General features: G+C 48.7%; 2 protein-coding genes across 2 annotated transcripts in view; both read left to right on the top strand.

Moving 5' to 3' along the window:
* The first annotated feature begins 371 nt into the window (after positions 1-371).
* Positions 372-14,863, top strand: part of LOC108643370 (endonuclease domain-containing 1 protein-like) — a 17,312-nt gene continuing 2,820 nt past the window's right edge. The window contains exon 1 of the mRNA XM_029963950.1: positions 372-653. Coding sequence (XP_029819810.1) covers positions 372-653 — 282 coding nt within the window. The remainder of the gene's footprint in view (positions 654-14,863) is intronic.
* LOC103758865 (endonuclease domain-containing 1 protein) lies at positions 9,502-13,978 on the top strand. The gene is made up of 3 exons (XM_018083592.1): positions 9,502-9,599; positions 10,815-11,137; positions 13,383-13,978. The coding sequence occupies exons 2-3, from the start codon at positions 10,850-10,852 to the stop codon at positions 13,926-13,928; spliced, it is 834 nt and encodes a 277-aa protein (XP_017939081.1). The 5' UTR covers positions 9,502-9,599; positions 10,815-10,849; the 3' UTR covers positions 13,929-13,978.

The raw sequence follows: 14,863 nt of genomic DNA on the forward strand, positions 1-14,863 counted from the left end.
GAGTTTGGACAAGGTGACCTTGTCCCACTGCTGTGCCTCAGACCCTCAGAGTCACATAACTTTGCTGTGAGAGCGGATTGGACATGAGGTGGGTTTGGATTCCTCCTGGGATAAGATGAATTCTCCCACTGCTGCTTCCTGTAGTCACCTTAACCCTCTTTTAGATTTCAGCCTGTTTGCCCTGGCACTTTTCCATATCCAGGAGGCCAGACAGTACCCTCTTCTTGGTCTCTCATAGTCCCCTTGTCAGCCAGCTGTGTCCCACCTGCACAAAAATGACTGCAGGCCATGGTCAGCTCTCTCCAAGCTGAGTGTCCCTCTGCATTTGCCTTCCAGGGGAGCAAGAGCCCTTCACCTGAAATCCTCCCACGATGCTGTGGCTGCTGCTGCTGCAGGTCTGGGCGAGCTGCCTTTGGCTGGGACACGGCGAGGTGGTGAATTCCTTTGCAAGTTGTCCTCAGTTCTTCTATGATAACACCCCGCCAGATGCAGCAATGATGCCACAGAACCCAGCCTGGATCTGCCAGACCTTAAACAGCCAGCGTTTCTTTGCCACCTTGTACGATAGACAGAAGCGTATTCCCATGTACTCTGCTTACAAATACGAGCCTGGAAGGTTCCACGCAATCCACACATGGACAGTTGAGCCCCAGGTGAGTGTCCTCTCTTACAGCATTTCACTCTGCAGTCACTAAAGGATGAACTGCAGCATTTAACCAAACATCTCTATTTCCTCCCACCCCCATACACACACATGCAAATGGACCCACTGGGTGGGATTCATCTCATCTCACTTCAAACACCTGCACCACATGATTCCTCTGATGCATTTCAAACAGCAGCAGGAGCAGGAGTCCCATCCCAAAGGTGTCCAGTTTTCTGCATTGACCTGAGAGCGACATCAAGGCAAATTCCATTCCATTCCAAAGTCAAATGACCTCCCTCTCTGTGCCCTGCTGTGGTGGGAGATCAAGTGATGGGGAAAAGGCATCCAACAGCAGCTAAATTTGGGGGATCAAGAGTCCTGCTGGGCTGTGATCTCCACTTTGCCCTGAGCTGTTTTGCATCCCTGACAGAGCTTAATTTCTCACAGTTAAGACTGAATTTGTTTTTGTAAATGACCTGAGAGAAGTGAGGAGAAACTCAGAATTGGGTGAGATGGCCCAGGGAAAAAGCCTTGGCACAGGCACTGAGTGGTGAGAGGGTTTGGTGAACCCTGGGGAATGTATTGAGTGATATTTCAGGCAGTGAAAAGCGAGGAGCATCAGTGTCAGTCCAGTCAGAAGGGGGTGATCTCCAGCCATGGCCAGTTGCCCCTGAGCACTGCTGCCTCAGGCTTGGTTCAGAAGGATTCACCAGACACTCAGATCTCCCCAAACAACAGAGCTCTCCCAAATGTCCTTCAGACCTCCAGTGAAAAAGCCCAAGGGAATTATGGAACAGAAAGAGAGGAAGTTCAGGTCATTGCTAAGGACAGAGCAGCAGGATGGAATTTAGGTGTTCATGAGTGACAGAAGAAAGCCACATGTCCTGTTCCAGAGGGAGAATAAATATGTTTTTCCAAAGATGAACAGAAAGGTGTTGAAATTCTGAAAAAAAAAAACACATTTCCACTCTGTACTCATTGGAACTCAAACAAGTAATATGATATTACACAACTGCAGTCTCCACATTTAGAGCTGGGATAAAGCTTCTCTCATTCTGTAGAATCATAGAATCACTGAGGGGTTTGTGTTGGAAAGAATAACAAAGATCATCTCAGTTCAACCCCCCTGCCATGGGAAGGGCCACCTCCTACTAGACCTGGTTGCTCAGAGCCCCATCCAACCTGGCCCTTTTACTCCTGGACCACGGAGCCAGGCCTCCTGCAAACTCTTTGATTTGGTAACTTTCTCCAGAGGTCCTTTTTCAGTACTTGGGTTCCTCAGGACTCTTTGGGGATTATGAGCTCTTGAAGAAGTTGATAATTTTTAACTTCTTTGCAGTGAGGCTGCAGAAGATGCTTGCTGTCCCAGATCAGCTCAGAGACACATTATTAGGACTGCAGTAGCAGATTCCATTTGCATTGAGGTCTTTTTGATTAATGAATAAAAAGGCTTCATCCTTGCAGTGACCTGTAGCCCCTCCTGGTAAACTTCACCTCTAGGACTGGTTTCTCAACACGTCTCCCTGTGTCTGGGGTTACAGGAGGCAAACCCTGGTGTTCCAGGAGTGTGGTACACCTGTAGCAGCCACAGATGGAATCAGAGAATGACAGACTGGGTGTGGGAGGATGTGGGGTAGAAGTGGGTTTGGAGACAGGTTGAAAGGGAACCAGCTGTGTCAGGGAAGGTTTCTCACCAAAGACCTTTCTCCTTTCAAAGCTGGAGTGGAAAATGCTCAGTATCTCATGTATCCAGCCACATTCCCAACTCAGGCTTCAGGCTGGATCACGAAGGTCACAAGTCAAGAGGAGAGAAGTCACATTCTGAGCTTCTTTTGTCTTAAAAGCTCTTGTGTTCATCCAGGAGGGGCAGCTACAGGATTTCTCTCAGATTCATGTATTTACATAGACTGAGATGAGGAAAAAATGTGTTCTTGACACTCAGAGACTTCTTCTTGAGGGAAACCTGCTCCATTACTCCCATCCCCAATACTAACACCTTTTCCTCTTTCTTATCTGTCAAGCTGATAAATGCCAATTTGCCTCAAGACATGTACACAGTGCAGGCCCTTGAACGTGCATACAACATCCCCAGAGCGCAAATCATGCAAAGCCAGGCTGTCAATACAGACTATGAGCACAGCGGTTGGGACCGTGGCCATTTGAACCCCAATGGCCACCACAACACCCTGGCCAGCAGGAATGCGACCTTCACCCTCACCAACATAGTGCCCATGGACGAAAAACTCAACCGAAAAGCCTGGAAAAAGTACGAGCAGCAAACGATGCGCCAGAAAACCAAGAAGTGTCAAAATGACAAAATCTTCGTCATTGCGGGGGCTGTGCCTGGGAACTCCTCCATTGCCGGTGGGAGGGTTAATGTACCCAGCCACATCTGGTCTGGTGCCTGCTGCAAGACCAGGAACAACACTGTGAGTGCTTGGGCAGCCATTGCCAACAACAAGCACAACAGGATCTGGAAAATCTCTCTGGGGCACCTGGAGAAGAGGTTGGCCCAGCTGTATGGAATGCAAAATGTTTCTCTCTTCCACGATGACTGTCCCCGTACATAAGCCTCACATCCCGGGCGTTAAAGGCTCCGAGGCTTTTCCCACAGATCACAGAATCACAAAATGCTTTGAGTTGGAATGGACCTCAAAGGTCATCCAGTTCAAACCCCCCTGCAAAATAGCAGGGACACTTTCCACTAGACCAGGTTGCTCAGAGCCACGTCCAACCTGGCCTTGAACGCTTCCAGGGAAGGGGTAGACACAGTTTCTCTGGGCAACCTATGCCAGGGCCTCACCACCCTCACAGGGAAGGATTTCTCCCTGATAAGTAGTCTGCCAGTTTAAAGCCATTCCACCTTCTCCTGTCACTCCGTGCCTTTGTCCCTCTCCAACTGTCCTGGAGACCCTTTAGGTACTGGAATGGGATCTAAATTCTCCTAAGAGCCTTCTCCAGATGAACCCCCAGCTCTCTCACCCTGTCTCCAGAGCAGAGGTGATCCAGCTCTCAGAGTACCTTGGTGGCCTCCTCTGGACTCCACCCCAACAGGTTGGTGTCCTTCTCATGTTGTGGGCCCAGAGCTGGAGGCAGCACTGCAGGTGGGGTCTCATGAGAGCAGAGGAGAGGCGGACCAATGTCCTGTGCAGTGTCCATCCTGCTCCCTTCTCTGGTGGGTTTCCAGCTCTGTCCTTCAGAGCAACTCCTCCTCCTGCTCTAATAAAAGAGAGAAGGAGGTGGGCAGAGCCTCCAGCTGGTTTGCTTTGCTGCCCGTGCTGGCAGAGAGCTCTTAGGGATGAGTCCTTGCCCTGGCAGTCTGGAGGGAACAGGTGGAGAAGAGCCCATGGACAAGGAAATCAGAGCTTCTCAGTGAGACCAGAAGGGCTTTGCCTTGTTTCCCTTTTGCTCCATGCCCAGAAACAGGTCTCAGTTCCTTCCTCTCCTCATTAGCTGTCCCTCAGAATGTGCTGTCCCTCCCCTCCTTAGGAAAGCTGTGGGACGAGGGTGGCCCAGGTTGCCTACAGGTGTTGTGGAGTCTCCATTGCTGAAGATGCTCAAGCCCCAAGTGGACATGATCCTGGACAACCTGCTCTAGCTGAGCCTGTTTGACCAGGGCTCTGGACTAGGAGATCTTCAGAGGTCCCTCCAAACCTCAACAATGCAGTGATTCTGTGATGCTGGTAACCAGATTTTGTTTGCTTGCTTTTGAAACCTGCACCTTGCAGAAGCAGGAGCTGAGGTCTGAGATAGGCAGGCTCAGGCATCAGATCTACAGGAAGCTTTGACCAGTCAGAAATAAATTTCTCTGATAAACCGCTTGGATAACTTCATTCTCTGCTGTGCTTCTGAACCTTTTCTGCAGATTTATGGCTAAAGGATTTCATAAAATATATTCAGAGTATCCAATATAATCAATGTATTCAGTGTATTCAATGTGTCAATCGAAAGATCAGTGTGTGCCAGTTCATGTAGTTCCTGAGTAGTTCATAATAAAAATTATTTGCTCCAGTGCTGGATTGCAGGGTCATCTTACATATACACCACAAGTTGCTTCTTGCTGAAATTTCCACCACTGGTGATGTCACAATCCCCAGAGCATCCTTGCAGGAGGAGGGGTGTCCAAGTCCAAACTAAAGATGCCATCACATGTACTAAAGTGTCCCCATCAGACTGCAGTTACTCCTGCTGGGAATGTGCATGAACCAAGTGGATCAGGCTGCAAACAGCTCCTACAAGCTGTGTCACTTCCAGAGGTACCAGCTTGAGCCTCAACTTCTCAGCTCAGCAGCTGTTGTTCACCATCCTACAGTGTCTCATCTCTCACCCTGGACCTATGTCCTTGGGGGCTGTAAAACATCAGAAGAGGGGCTAATGTGTATGTCTCAAACCCCAATAGCTGAATGGCTGTGGACTCAGCCAAGGATTGCTGGTAATGACACACCACGAGAAAGAACAAGATGTGGCTGGAGAAGGGGCCATGTGGACATAGGGCAGCACAAATATCCTTGTTGGAGTTCCTGGAGATAAGCACAACACAGTACAGCCCATGTGTAGGAATGAGGCCCAGAAGTAAGCATGGATGGCAGGGGGAGAACAGGAACACCCAAGACCCCCAAAGCCCTCCGATCCCTTTCCAGAAAGGTCGGACAGAACAGACTGCACACAAAAACTGATTTGCTGTAGTGGGTTGACCCTGGCTGGATGCCTGGTACCCTCTAAAGCTGCTTTCTCACTCCCATCTCCAATGGGAAAGAGGAGAGAAATATAACAAAGGATTATGAGCTGAGATAAGTATCAGGACAGATCACTCACCGATCAGCGTCACGGGCAAAGCAGACTCCATGACTGGTGCAACCGGATGAGTCCATACTCATTGTCCATGGTATTTCCTGGTTACAGTGGCAGTTTCATTCAGCAACCAGTATTAGATATGCAATCCACCCTTACAGATGGTTCTCACCCAAAATCAAATCCCCCTGAGGTATGGATCGTGTTTCCCCCACTTTCCCCAAATGCACTCAGGTCCTTGAGCAAAATCAATCCCACGAGTGGGTTTGCCTCTGCCCGAGGCAGGACTAATCCAAACTGTCCTTCCTAATGCATTTCTCATAAGCACCACAGGGACTTTGTCTCCAGTACATAAGGGTTCTGATTGGGCAGGGTCAGCTCGACTGGTAGAGCCTCAGGTGTTGCAATGTTGTTCCATAGTCCGACTCCTTGGTCATGTGCATCTCCATGACATACTTTCACAGTCAACATCTCTTCCTGGGCAGTGATGTCTTCCCACAGTTCACCAGCCCAGATGGGTTTCCCTCTGCACTGCCAATCGGCCTTTGCCATCAGTTCAACCACCCTGAGAGACCATTTGCTACCATCCCTCCACGAGTCAGTGCAGGGATTGAGTGTTGGCCATTTCTATCATTCAGTGATATCTAAAGGCAGCTGGAGGGCTTCCAGTTCTGCAACCTGCCTTGGTGGTGTCCGTGGGTCTGTTTTCCTTCCCCTCCCTCTGAAGGTGCTGTACCCCAAGGGGCAGTGTCCAGTAGGCAGTAGCCAGGGCCCAGCACTTTGCATAATTTTGCATCTCTCTGGAATGGCCACAGTAGTTTTCTTTCAAATATTCTGCTCCTTTATGAGGGCCCTGCACCTGGGCAGGGGTGAACTTCAAAACCACAGGAGCAGAATACTCCTTCAAAAGCTGGTCCATTTTGTCCCACATTCCCTGCCACTCAGGGTTATTCATCCCTAGGGCAGGTCTCTGGACAACTTGCCAAGAAATCTTTGTCCTGTCTCTAAACATGATGTCAACTGTACAGAGGAGACATAGTAGAATTAGCAATAAGAATATGCTGTCCTTAATATCCAGAGGGAATTCATTGTTCTCAAAAACTGTTGTAGCAGACCTGAAGGAAGAGAAGGGGGTGAAAGGCTGGGAAAAATTGTCCTCTCCTGTTCTCCCCACAGACTGGGGGAGATGGTTAATAAATCCCTAGAGGCAGCAGTCAAGGTCAGGGCAGGAGAACAACACTGAATACACATCCCCAATGACCCCTATTACCTTTGATTTTATAATGCCATGGACTGTCATCACAGGTGACCTGACTAAAGCAATCCTGACTCCAATGCCTGCTGTGGAAAAAAACACTGTGAGGAACACACAGTTGCAGGGAAAGGTTGGATCCCAAGGAGAAGAGTCAGCCCAGAGGACGCATAAACTTTGGACTTGCTCAGTTGCATCCATGTGCTGGCCCTTGGTCTAGCAGGAGGTCTGACTCTGAGCGAGTCACCTGCACAAGGAGCTTTTGACTGCACTGCTCAGGAACCAGAATTTGAATCTAGCCCATGACTAGTTTAGCCTGAGCTCATCTTCATGCCAGGTGATCTTTGGTACCAGCAGCTATCTGGGGATTGAGTAACACTTGGAGCACAGCTCTAACCCCAGCCAACCCTGCCAAGCAGTAGGAGAAATAATCTCTGATCCTCACCGCCTATTGTCTTTTACAAGCACATCAAACACCTGGATGTGAGATCATTAAGACAGAATTGCATGCAGTGCACACTTCCCGTCTGTTCTTGCTACATTGATTATTTATCTGTTGTTCTCTCAGGAAAATATCCTCCCACACAGAGAAGGTGCTGTGACTGCAGCAGGTTAGGACATTCCCCTGAAATTCCTGCTGGATTGACAGGTCAAGCTCATGACAATGAATGGGGAGAGGATGTTTGCATCAGAGGCCTGCCCATAAGGAAGGGAATTTGGCAAAGGATGGCTTTTGTATTTTGATGGTGTTCTTTGTCTAAGTAATGGAATACAGACATCTCGAGTGTAGGGATGTCAGCACAGAGTGGGACTCACCTCGTGTAATCTGAGAGGTGTCAAGCAGAGCTTGTCCCTCTGGGAATCCTTCTGGTCATCAGAGAGAAGTGAGCACTTCTGTAGTGTAATTGCCTTCATCTGCCTGGTGGCAGCTGTGCCCTGGACGTGTGTATTCCTCTTGTCTTGACTGCACAGGGAGTGCTGAGAACCAACTCTTAACAGGGCAAATTCTGCTTAGCCAAAACCAGAGCTGCTGGGACTTCAAGTCCCTTAGATAGGGGGAGATAGGAGGGACTTCCTACAACTGTTATTAAAATGCATAAAAAAGCAGTGAAATGTAAAACCAGGAGCTCCTAGACTCCTGGGGTGTGATGAAACGTTCATGGCTTGTTTTTACCAGCAACCTCTGGCCAGGGTGACCTTGGTTTTTCTAACAGATCATTGGGGTCAACATGATGCTGAATGACCAGTGTCTGTAGGAGGCAGGTTTATTTTAAAACAACGTGGTTGCAGTGGAAAGGATGTTTGCAGACATTTTGGTTGTTTTCTATAAAAGTATAGAAATGTCAAGAAGAAAAAATCTAAGGAGAAGACAGAAGGAAAGAGAAGGAAAGGACAAGAATAGATAGTGGAGAGGAAGGAGATCACCACCCATGGATCTGGCAACGAGACCTCCAATTTTGGTGTCCGTAGCCTTGATCCTTTGGGGGTGGGGGCCAGAGACACAGAGAGTTGGATGGGTTCTATTCATTCCAGCTCTCATGAGAATGCCCCACTGCCTCCCCTGGAGTGGGGTTTTACACAGTGTGGTGCTACACTGTGGAACTGAGTCAGGGGATGCTCCGGGGGGTCTTTGGTGGTTTATGGCCCTTTCTAGTGACATGAGCACAGTTTGGCCTTGCTTCTTGCAACTGCTGCTTTGTCAGGCTAGTTGGGCCTCATCAGAAAGGAGGAAATATGATAAAAACGATACAAAGGATTGCCCCAGCGCTGCTGGATCTGCTTCTTATCAGCCTTGTCCCTTATCTGCCTCAAAACCACTTTAAGATGCCAGTTCCAGGTTATCAGGGACAAAATAAACCACAGGACTCAACGACTTCCTTCAAACACACTTGGGTCTATCACACTTCTTCTGGTCATTTCTGGTGGTGACAACCAACTTCTTTTCCAGTATTCCTGGACGTTTGGAAGTGGATGAAAATGAGTCCAGTTTAGTAGTGAATGAAGGATTATAGACTCATAGAAGACTCATTTTGAGTCTTGGAAGGGCCCTTAAAGATTATCTGGATCCAATCTGCTGCCATGGGCAGGGACACCTTCCACTAGACCAGGTTGCTCAGAGCCCCATCCAACCTGCCTTTGAACATTTCCAGGGATGGGGCAGCCACAGCTTCTGTGGGCAACCTGTGCCACTGTCTCACCACCTTCACAGCCAAGAGTTTCTTCCTCATATCCAAACTAAATCTACACTCCTTCAGTTTAAAGCCATTCCACCTTGTCCTATCAACTCCCAGCCCTTGTGCAAAGTCTCTCTCCAACTCTCTTGGACACCCTCAAAGAATTGGAAGGGGCTCTAATGTGTCCCCACGACCTTCTGTTTCCCAGGCTGGTGGCAGGAATACAGGCTCTTACAAAGCCTTGGCAATCCAGAAAGAGAAAATATGCAGGCTGGCCATATTAATTATCTCCTGAGAGGCTGCAGAAGAGCTGACTGTGAACATCTGGGGGTGCTCCGAGACAGGTTGGTCAAAGGGCACCAGAGATGTTCTGCCAGGAACAGAAACCTGTGTGGGTGCTGCAGCAGCAGTGGCTGTGGCCCCTGGGGAATGAGGAAATGGACAGGGATGTCACCAGACCCAGTTAACTGCTCCTGACCTGTGGCTTCAATCAGCTACCTTTGGAGAAACCCAGAAGAAATTGCAAATAGCAACTGTCACCCAATTTCTGTGAAAGGAGGAACAAATCTCCCCTGAGTAACAACAGAAAACTTCTCCTTTTTTTGAAATTCTGTTTTTATCAGATTTACAACTGGTTATATATTGCAGTGGGACTCCTGAGGGATCAGCCAACTGTTTCTCCAGGGAGAAGAGGCAAGGAGCGGCTCAGCTGCCTGTTCTGAGACTCTGCTTCAAGGTAAGTTCTTGTTCCTTTCTCAACATTGACTCCAATAATTTCAAGTATTTCCTTAGTTTTGGAATAAAGAGATCAGACAAAGCATAGGCTGGAGTTGCTGAGCTCCACCATCTGCCTTCCATGGAGAAATGAGAGGTTATGCATGCACTGAATTGTGCAGCTCTTTAATTTTTTGTATTAAGGAGGGCAAGGACAGAAGGATGGATTTGGGAGAGAAAATCAAACCAAGTCACCTGGAAAATTCACACCATAGTGTTAAATAAGAATGGAGGGAGGGGGGTGAGGTGTGGTGCCGAGCTTATGGAGTACCAAAATTCCACCCATGACCTTGCAAAAAACCTCGGGACAAACATAGGTGACGGCTACACTCCTGGGCAAACTTAGTCTGAAACCCTGTGTGGGAGATGTTACAACTCTTCCTTCCAGGAGATCATATATAAAGAGGCAGTCTCTGACTGCAGCAGAGACATTTCAAAGTCCTCTGCCACTCTGGGGCTGGGAGCAGAGTCCTGAGACGATATTTCCTATGGTAAGTTGGTTTCTCTCAATCTGATATTGAGTAAGTGAGGTATATTTTAAGCTCATGGAGGGGTTGGTGCGAAAGGACCTTTCAGGAACTTCTCTGCTTGATTTGGGGCAGAGATGGTCCTGCTCTGCAGAGCACTGTACAAAGCCACTGCTTGTGGCTCAAATTTTGAGTTTCCTCATCACTGGTCCCCATGTTCCTGATCCAGGGCTGGTAAAGAGAAAAAGGAGCAGATATCTTGGGTGAGAGCAAGGGTGTGTGTAGCTCTATATCCTGAACTGATTGGATATGAAGAGATAAAGCTCAGGGCAAAGGGTCAGAAGAGAGCAAATGTGCAAGGTGCCTTGTCAAGTCTTCCACAGTCCTCAGCCCAGACCCTTTTGCAGTGTCAGGTGGGCTGTGGCAGCTTTCTGTCCCATGAATCCTTACAGCTGCCTCTCCTGTCTGCCTTCTTTCAAATGGCAGACAAAAGATGAATTCTCCCTCTGCTGCATCCTGTACCTTAACCCTATTTTAGATTTCACCCTTTTTACCCTGACGGTTTTGCATATCCAGGAGGCCAGACAGTACCCTCTTCTTGGTCTCTCATAGTCCTCTTATCAGCCAGCTGTGTCCCACCTGTACAAAAATGACTGCAGGCCATGGTCAGCTATCTCCAAGCTGAGTGTCCCTCTGCATTTGCCTTCCAGGGGAGCAAGAGCCCTTCACCTGAAATCCTCCCACGATGCTGTGGCTGCTCCTGCTGCAGGTCTGGGAGAGCTGCCTCTGGCTAGGACACGGCGAGGTGGTGGAGTCCTTTGCAAATACATGTAATGAGTTTTTCTACCAGAAAATGCCTGCAACAAATGGTCTGCTGCCAGAGAACCCAGCCTGGATCTGCCAGACCTTCAAAGACCAGCCTTTCTATGCCACCTTGTATGACAAAGACAGGCGTATTCCTGTGTACTCTGCTTACATCTACCAGTTTGACACTAGCAAGAGAGTTACACCATTATGGATGGTTGAGCCCCAGGTGAGTGTCCTCTTTTACAGCATGTCACCCTCCAGTAACTGAAAGATGAACTGCAGCATTTAACCAAACATCTCTATTTCCTCCCACCCCCATACACACACATGCAAATGGACCCACTGGGTGGGATTCATCTCATCTCACTTCAAACACCTGCACCACATGATTCCTCTGATGTATTTCAAACAGCAGCAGCAGGAGCAGGAGTCCTATCTCAAAGGTGTCCAGTTTTCTGCATTGACCTGAGAGCAACATAAGTCAAATCCCATTCCATTCCAAAGTCAAACCGATGCCCCTCTCTGTACCCTGCTGTGGTGGGAGACCAAGTGATGGGGAAAAGGCATCCAACAGCAGCTAAATTTGGGGGATCAAGAATCCTGCTGGATTCTGATCTCCACTTTACCCTGAGATGTTTTGCATCCCTGACAGAGCTTAATTTCTCACAGTTAAGACTCTATTTGTCTTTGTAAGTGACCTGAGAGAAGTGAGGAGAAACTCAGAATTGGGTGAGATGGCCCAGGGAAAAAGCCTTGGCACAGGCACTGAGTGATGAGAGGGTTTGGTGAACCCTGGGGAATGTATTGAGTGATATTTCAGGCAGTGAAAAGTGAGGAGCATCAGTGTCAGTCCAGTCAGAAGGGGGTGATCTCCAGCCATGGCCAGTTGCCCCTGAGCACTATTGCCTCAGGCTTGGTTCAGAAGGATCCACCAGACACTCAGATCTCCACAAACAATAGAGCTCTCCCAAATGTCCTTCAGACCTCCAGTGAAAAAGACCAAGGGAATTATGGAACAGAAAGAGAGGAAGTTTAGGTCATTGCTAAGGACAGAGTAGCAGGAGGGAATTTAGGTGTTCATGAGTGACAGAAGAAAGTCATCTGCCCTGTTCCAGAGGGAGAAGAAATATGTTGTTCCAAACATGAACAGAAAGGTGTTGGAGTTACCAAAAAAAAAAAAATCCATTTGCACTTTGTACCTATTGGAACTCAAACAACTAATATGATATTGCACCACTGCAGCCTCCACATTTAGTGGGGATAAAGCTTCTCTCTTTTCATAGACTCATAGACTCATAGAGGGCTTTGTGTTGGAAAGAACATCAAAGATCATCTCAATTCAACCCCCTTGCCATGGGAAGGGCCACCTCCCACTAGACCTGGTTGCTCAGAATTCCATCCAACCTGGCTCTTTTACTCCTGGACCATGGAGCCAGGCCTCCTGCAAACTCTTTGATTTGGTAACTTTCTCCAGAGGTCCTTTTTCAGTACTTGGGTTCCTCAGGACTCTTTGGGGATTATGAGCTGTTGAAGAGGCTGATCATTTTTAACTTCTTTTTAGTGAAGCTGCAGAAGATACTTGCTGTCCCAGATCAGCTCTGAGACACATTATTAGGACTGCAGTGGCAGATCCCATTTGCATTGAGGTCAAAAAAACCTTCATCCTTGCAGTGACCTGTAGCCCCCCCTGGGAAACCTCACCTCTAGGACTGGTTTCTCAACACGTCTCCCTGGGTATGGGGTTACAGGAGGCAAACCCTGGTGTTCCAGGAGTGTGGTACACCTGTAGCAGCCACAGATGGAATCAGAGAATGACAGACTGGGGGTGGGAGGATGTGGGGAGAGCTCTGGGCAGATGTGGGGTGTGGAGCCAGGATGAAATGGAATCAATATGTCAGGGAAGGTTTCTTACCAAACCTAGGAGTGGAAAATTCTAATTGTCTCATGTATCCAGCCACATTCTCAGTACAGGCTGCAGGCTGGATCACAAAGGTCACAAGTTATGGCTTTATTAATATAATAAATAAATAAACCATACGGACCCAGTTAGTTGGTTGGGGGTTCAAAGACAAATCCTCTTTATTAAAATGAGACACCACCTTATTGCTGGGTTAACATGTCACACCATGTGACCTTAACAACCAATCACCATGGGTATGTCACTGCCCATGAGTGGGAGTACTTTGGGACTTCATTTCCCAGGATGCCCCCCTGGCATCCTTCCTTAAACCTGACCCCTACAACAAGTCAAAAGGAGAGCTGTCACATTCTGAGCTTCTTTTGTCTTAAAAGCTCTTGTGTTCAGCCAGGAGGGGCAGCTAGAGGATTTCTCTAGATTTATACATTTCCATACAATGAGATGACAAGAAATTAGATCTTGACACTCACAGACTTCTGCTCCAGGGAGACTTGCTCCATTACTCCCATCCTCAATACTAACATGTTTTCTTTCCTCTTCCTTACCTGTCAAGCTGATACGGGACAATTTGCCCAAAGACATGGAAACAGAGGCAACCCTCAGAGAAACTTACGAAGTCAGCCAAGATGATATCAGCGAGAGCCAGGCTGTCTACCAAGACTACCTTAAACTTAAAGGTTTGGACCGTGGCCATTTGAACCCCGCTTCCCATCACGACACCCAGGACGGCAGGGACGCGACCTTCACCCTCACCAACATAGTGCCCCAGAACACTGCACTCAACAACGGCAAATGGAATGTCTATGAGCAGAAAACGATGCCCAAGAAAAGCAAGGACTGTCAAACCACCTATGCCATTGTGGGTGCTGTGCCTGGGAACTCCTCCATTGCCGGTGGGAGGGTTAATGTACCCAGCCACATCTGGGCCAGTGCCTGCTGCAAGACCAACAACAACACCGTGATTGCTTGGGCAGCCATTGCTGAGAACGATAAGGACAAGATCCGGGTCCTCAAGCTGGGGGCGCTGGAGGAAACGTTGGCTGAGCTGTATAACAGGGGACCGGTTTCTCTGTTCCATGTGGACTGTCCCCGTACATAAGCCTCACATCCTGGATGCAAAAGGCTTGAGGGCTTTTCCCACATATCACAGAATCACAGAATGCTTTGAGTTGGAATGGACCTCAAGGATCATCCAGTTCCAAACCCCCCTGCAAAACAGCAGGGACACCTTCCACTAGACCAGGTTGCTCAGAGCCATGTCCAACCTGGCCTTGAACACTTCCAGGGATGGGGTAGACACAGCTTCGCTGAGCAACCTGTATCAGTGTTTCACCACCTCACAGGGAAGAATTTCTTTCTGATTCAAAGCCTGACCCTGCCCTCTGCCAGTTTAAATCCCCCTTCTCCCATCACTCCATGTCCTTGTACAAAGCCCCTCTCCAATTCTGGAGACTCTTCAGGTACTGGAATGGGATCTAAATTCTCCTCAGAGCCTTCTCCAGCTGAACACCCCAGCTCTCTCAGCCTGTCTCCAGAGCAGAGGTGATCCAGCTCTCAGAGTACCTTTGTGACCTCCTGTGGAGGTCCAACAGGTTTGTGTCCTTCTCATGTTGTGGCCCCAGAGCTGGAGGCAGCACTGCAGGTGGGGTCTTTCAGGAGCAGAGTAGAGGGGAAAAAATGCCCTGTGCAGTGTCCATCCTGCTCCCTTCTCTGGTAGGTTTCCAGCTCTGTCCATTAGGGCAACTCCTCCGTCTACCCTGATAAAAGGAGAAAGAGAGCCGAGTAGACAGGGACCAATGTCCTGTGCAGTGTCCATCCTGCTCCCTTCTCTGGTGGGTTTCCAGCTCTGTCCCTCAGGGCAACTCCTCCTCCTGCTCTGATAAAAGAGAGAAGGAGGTGGGCAGAGCCTCCAACTGGTTTACTTTGCTGCCCATGCTGGCAGAGAGCTCTTAGAGGTGAGTCCTTGCCCTGGCAGTCTGGAGGGAACAGCTGGAGAAGAGCCCATGGACAAGGAAATCAGAGCTTCTCAGTGAG

The sequence above is a fragment of the Manacus vitellinus genome, unplaced genomic scaffold, assembly GCF_001715985.3.
Source record: "Manacus vitellinus isolate BGI_N305 unplaced genomic scaffold, ASM171598v3 scaffold_65_pilon, whole genome shotgun sequence".
In the NCBI taxonomy this organism is placed as follows: Eukaryota; Metazoa; Chordata; class Aves; order Passeriformes; family Pipridae; genus Manacus; species Manacus vitellinus.

What these genes read in the sequence shown, in the direction of transcription:
- LOC103758865 (XM_018083592.1), top strand. Translation starts at nt 10,850, where the DNA reads ATGCTGTGGCTGCTCCTGCTGCAGGTCTGGGAGAGCTGCCTCTGGCTA. An exon ending in TATGGATGGTTGAGCCCCAG is followed by an intron (nt 11,138 to 13,382) that starts GTGAGTGTCCTC and finishes TTACCTGTCAAG; the next exon opens with CTGATACGGGACAATTTGCC.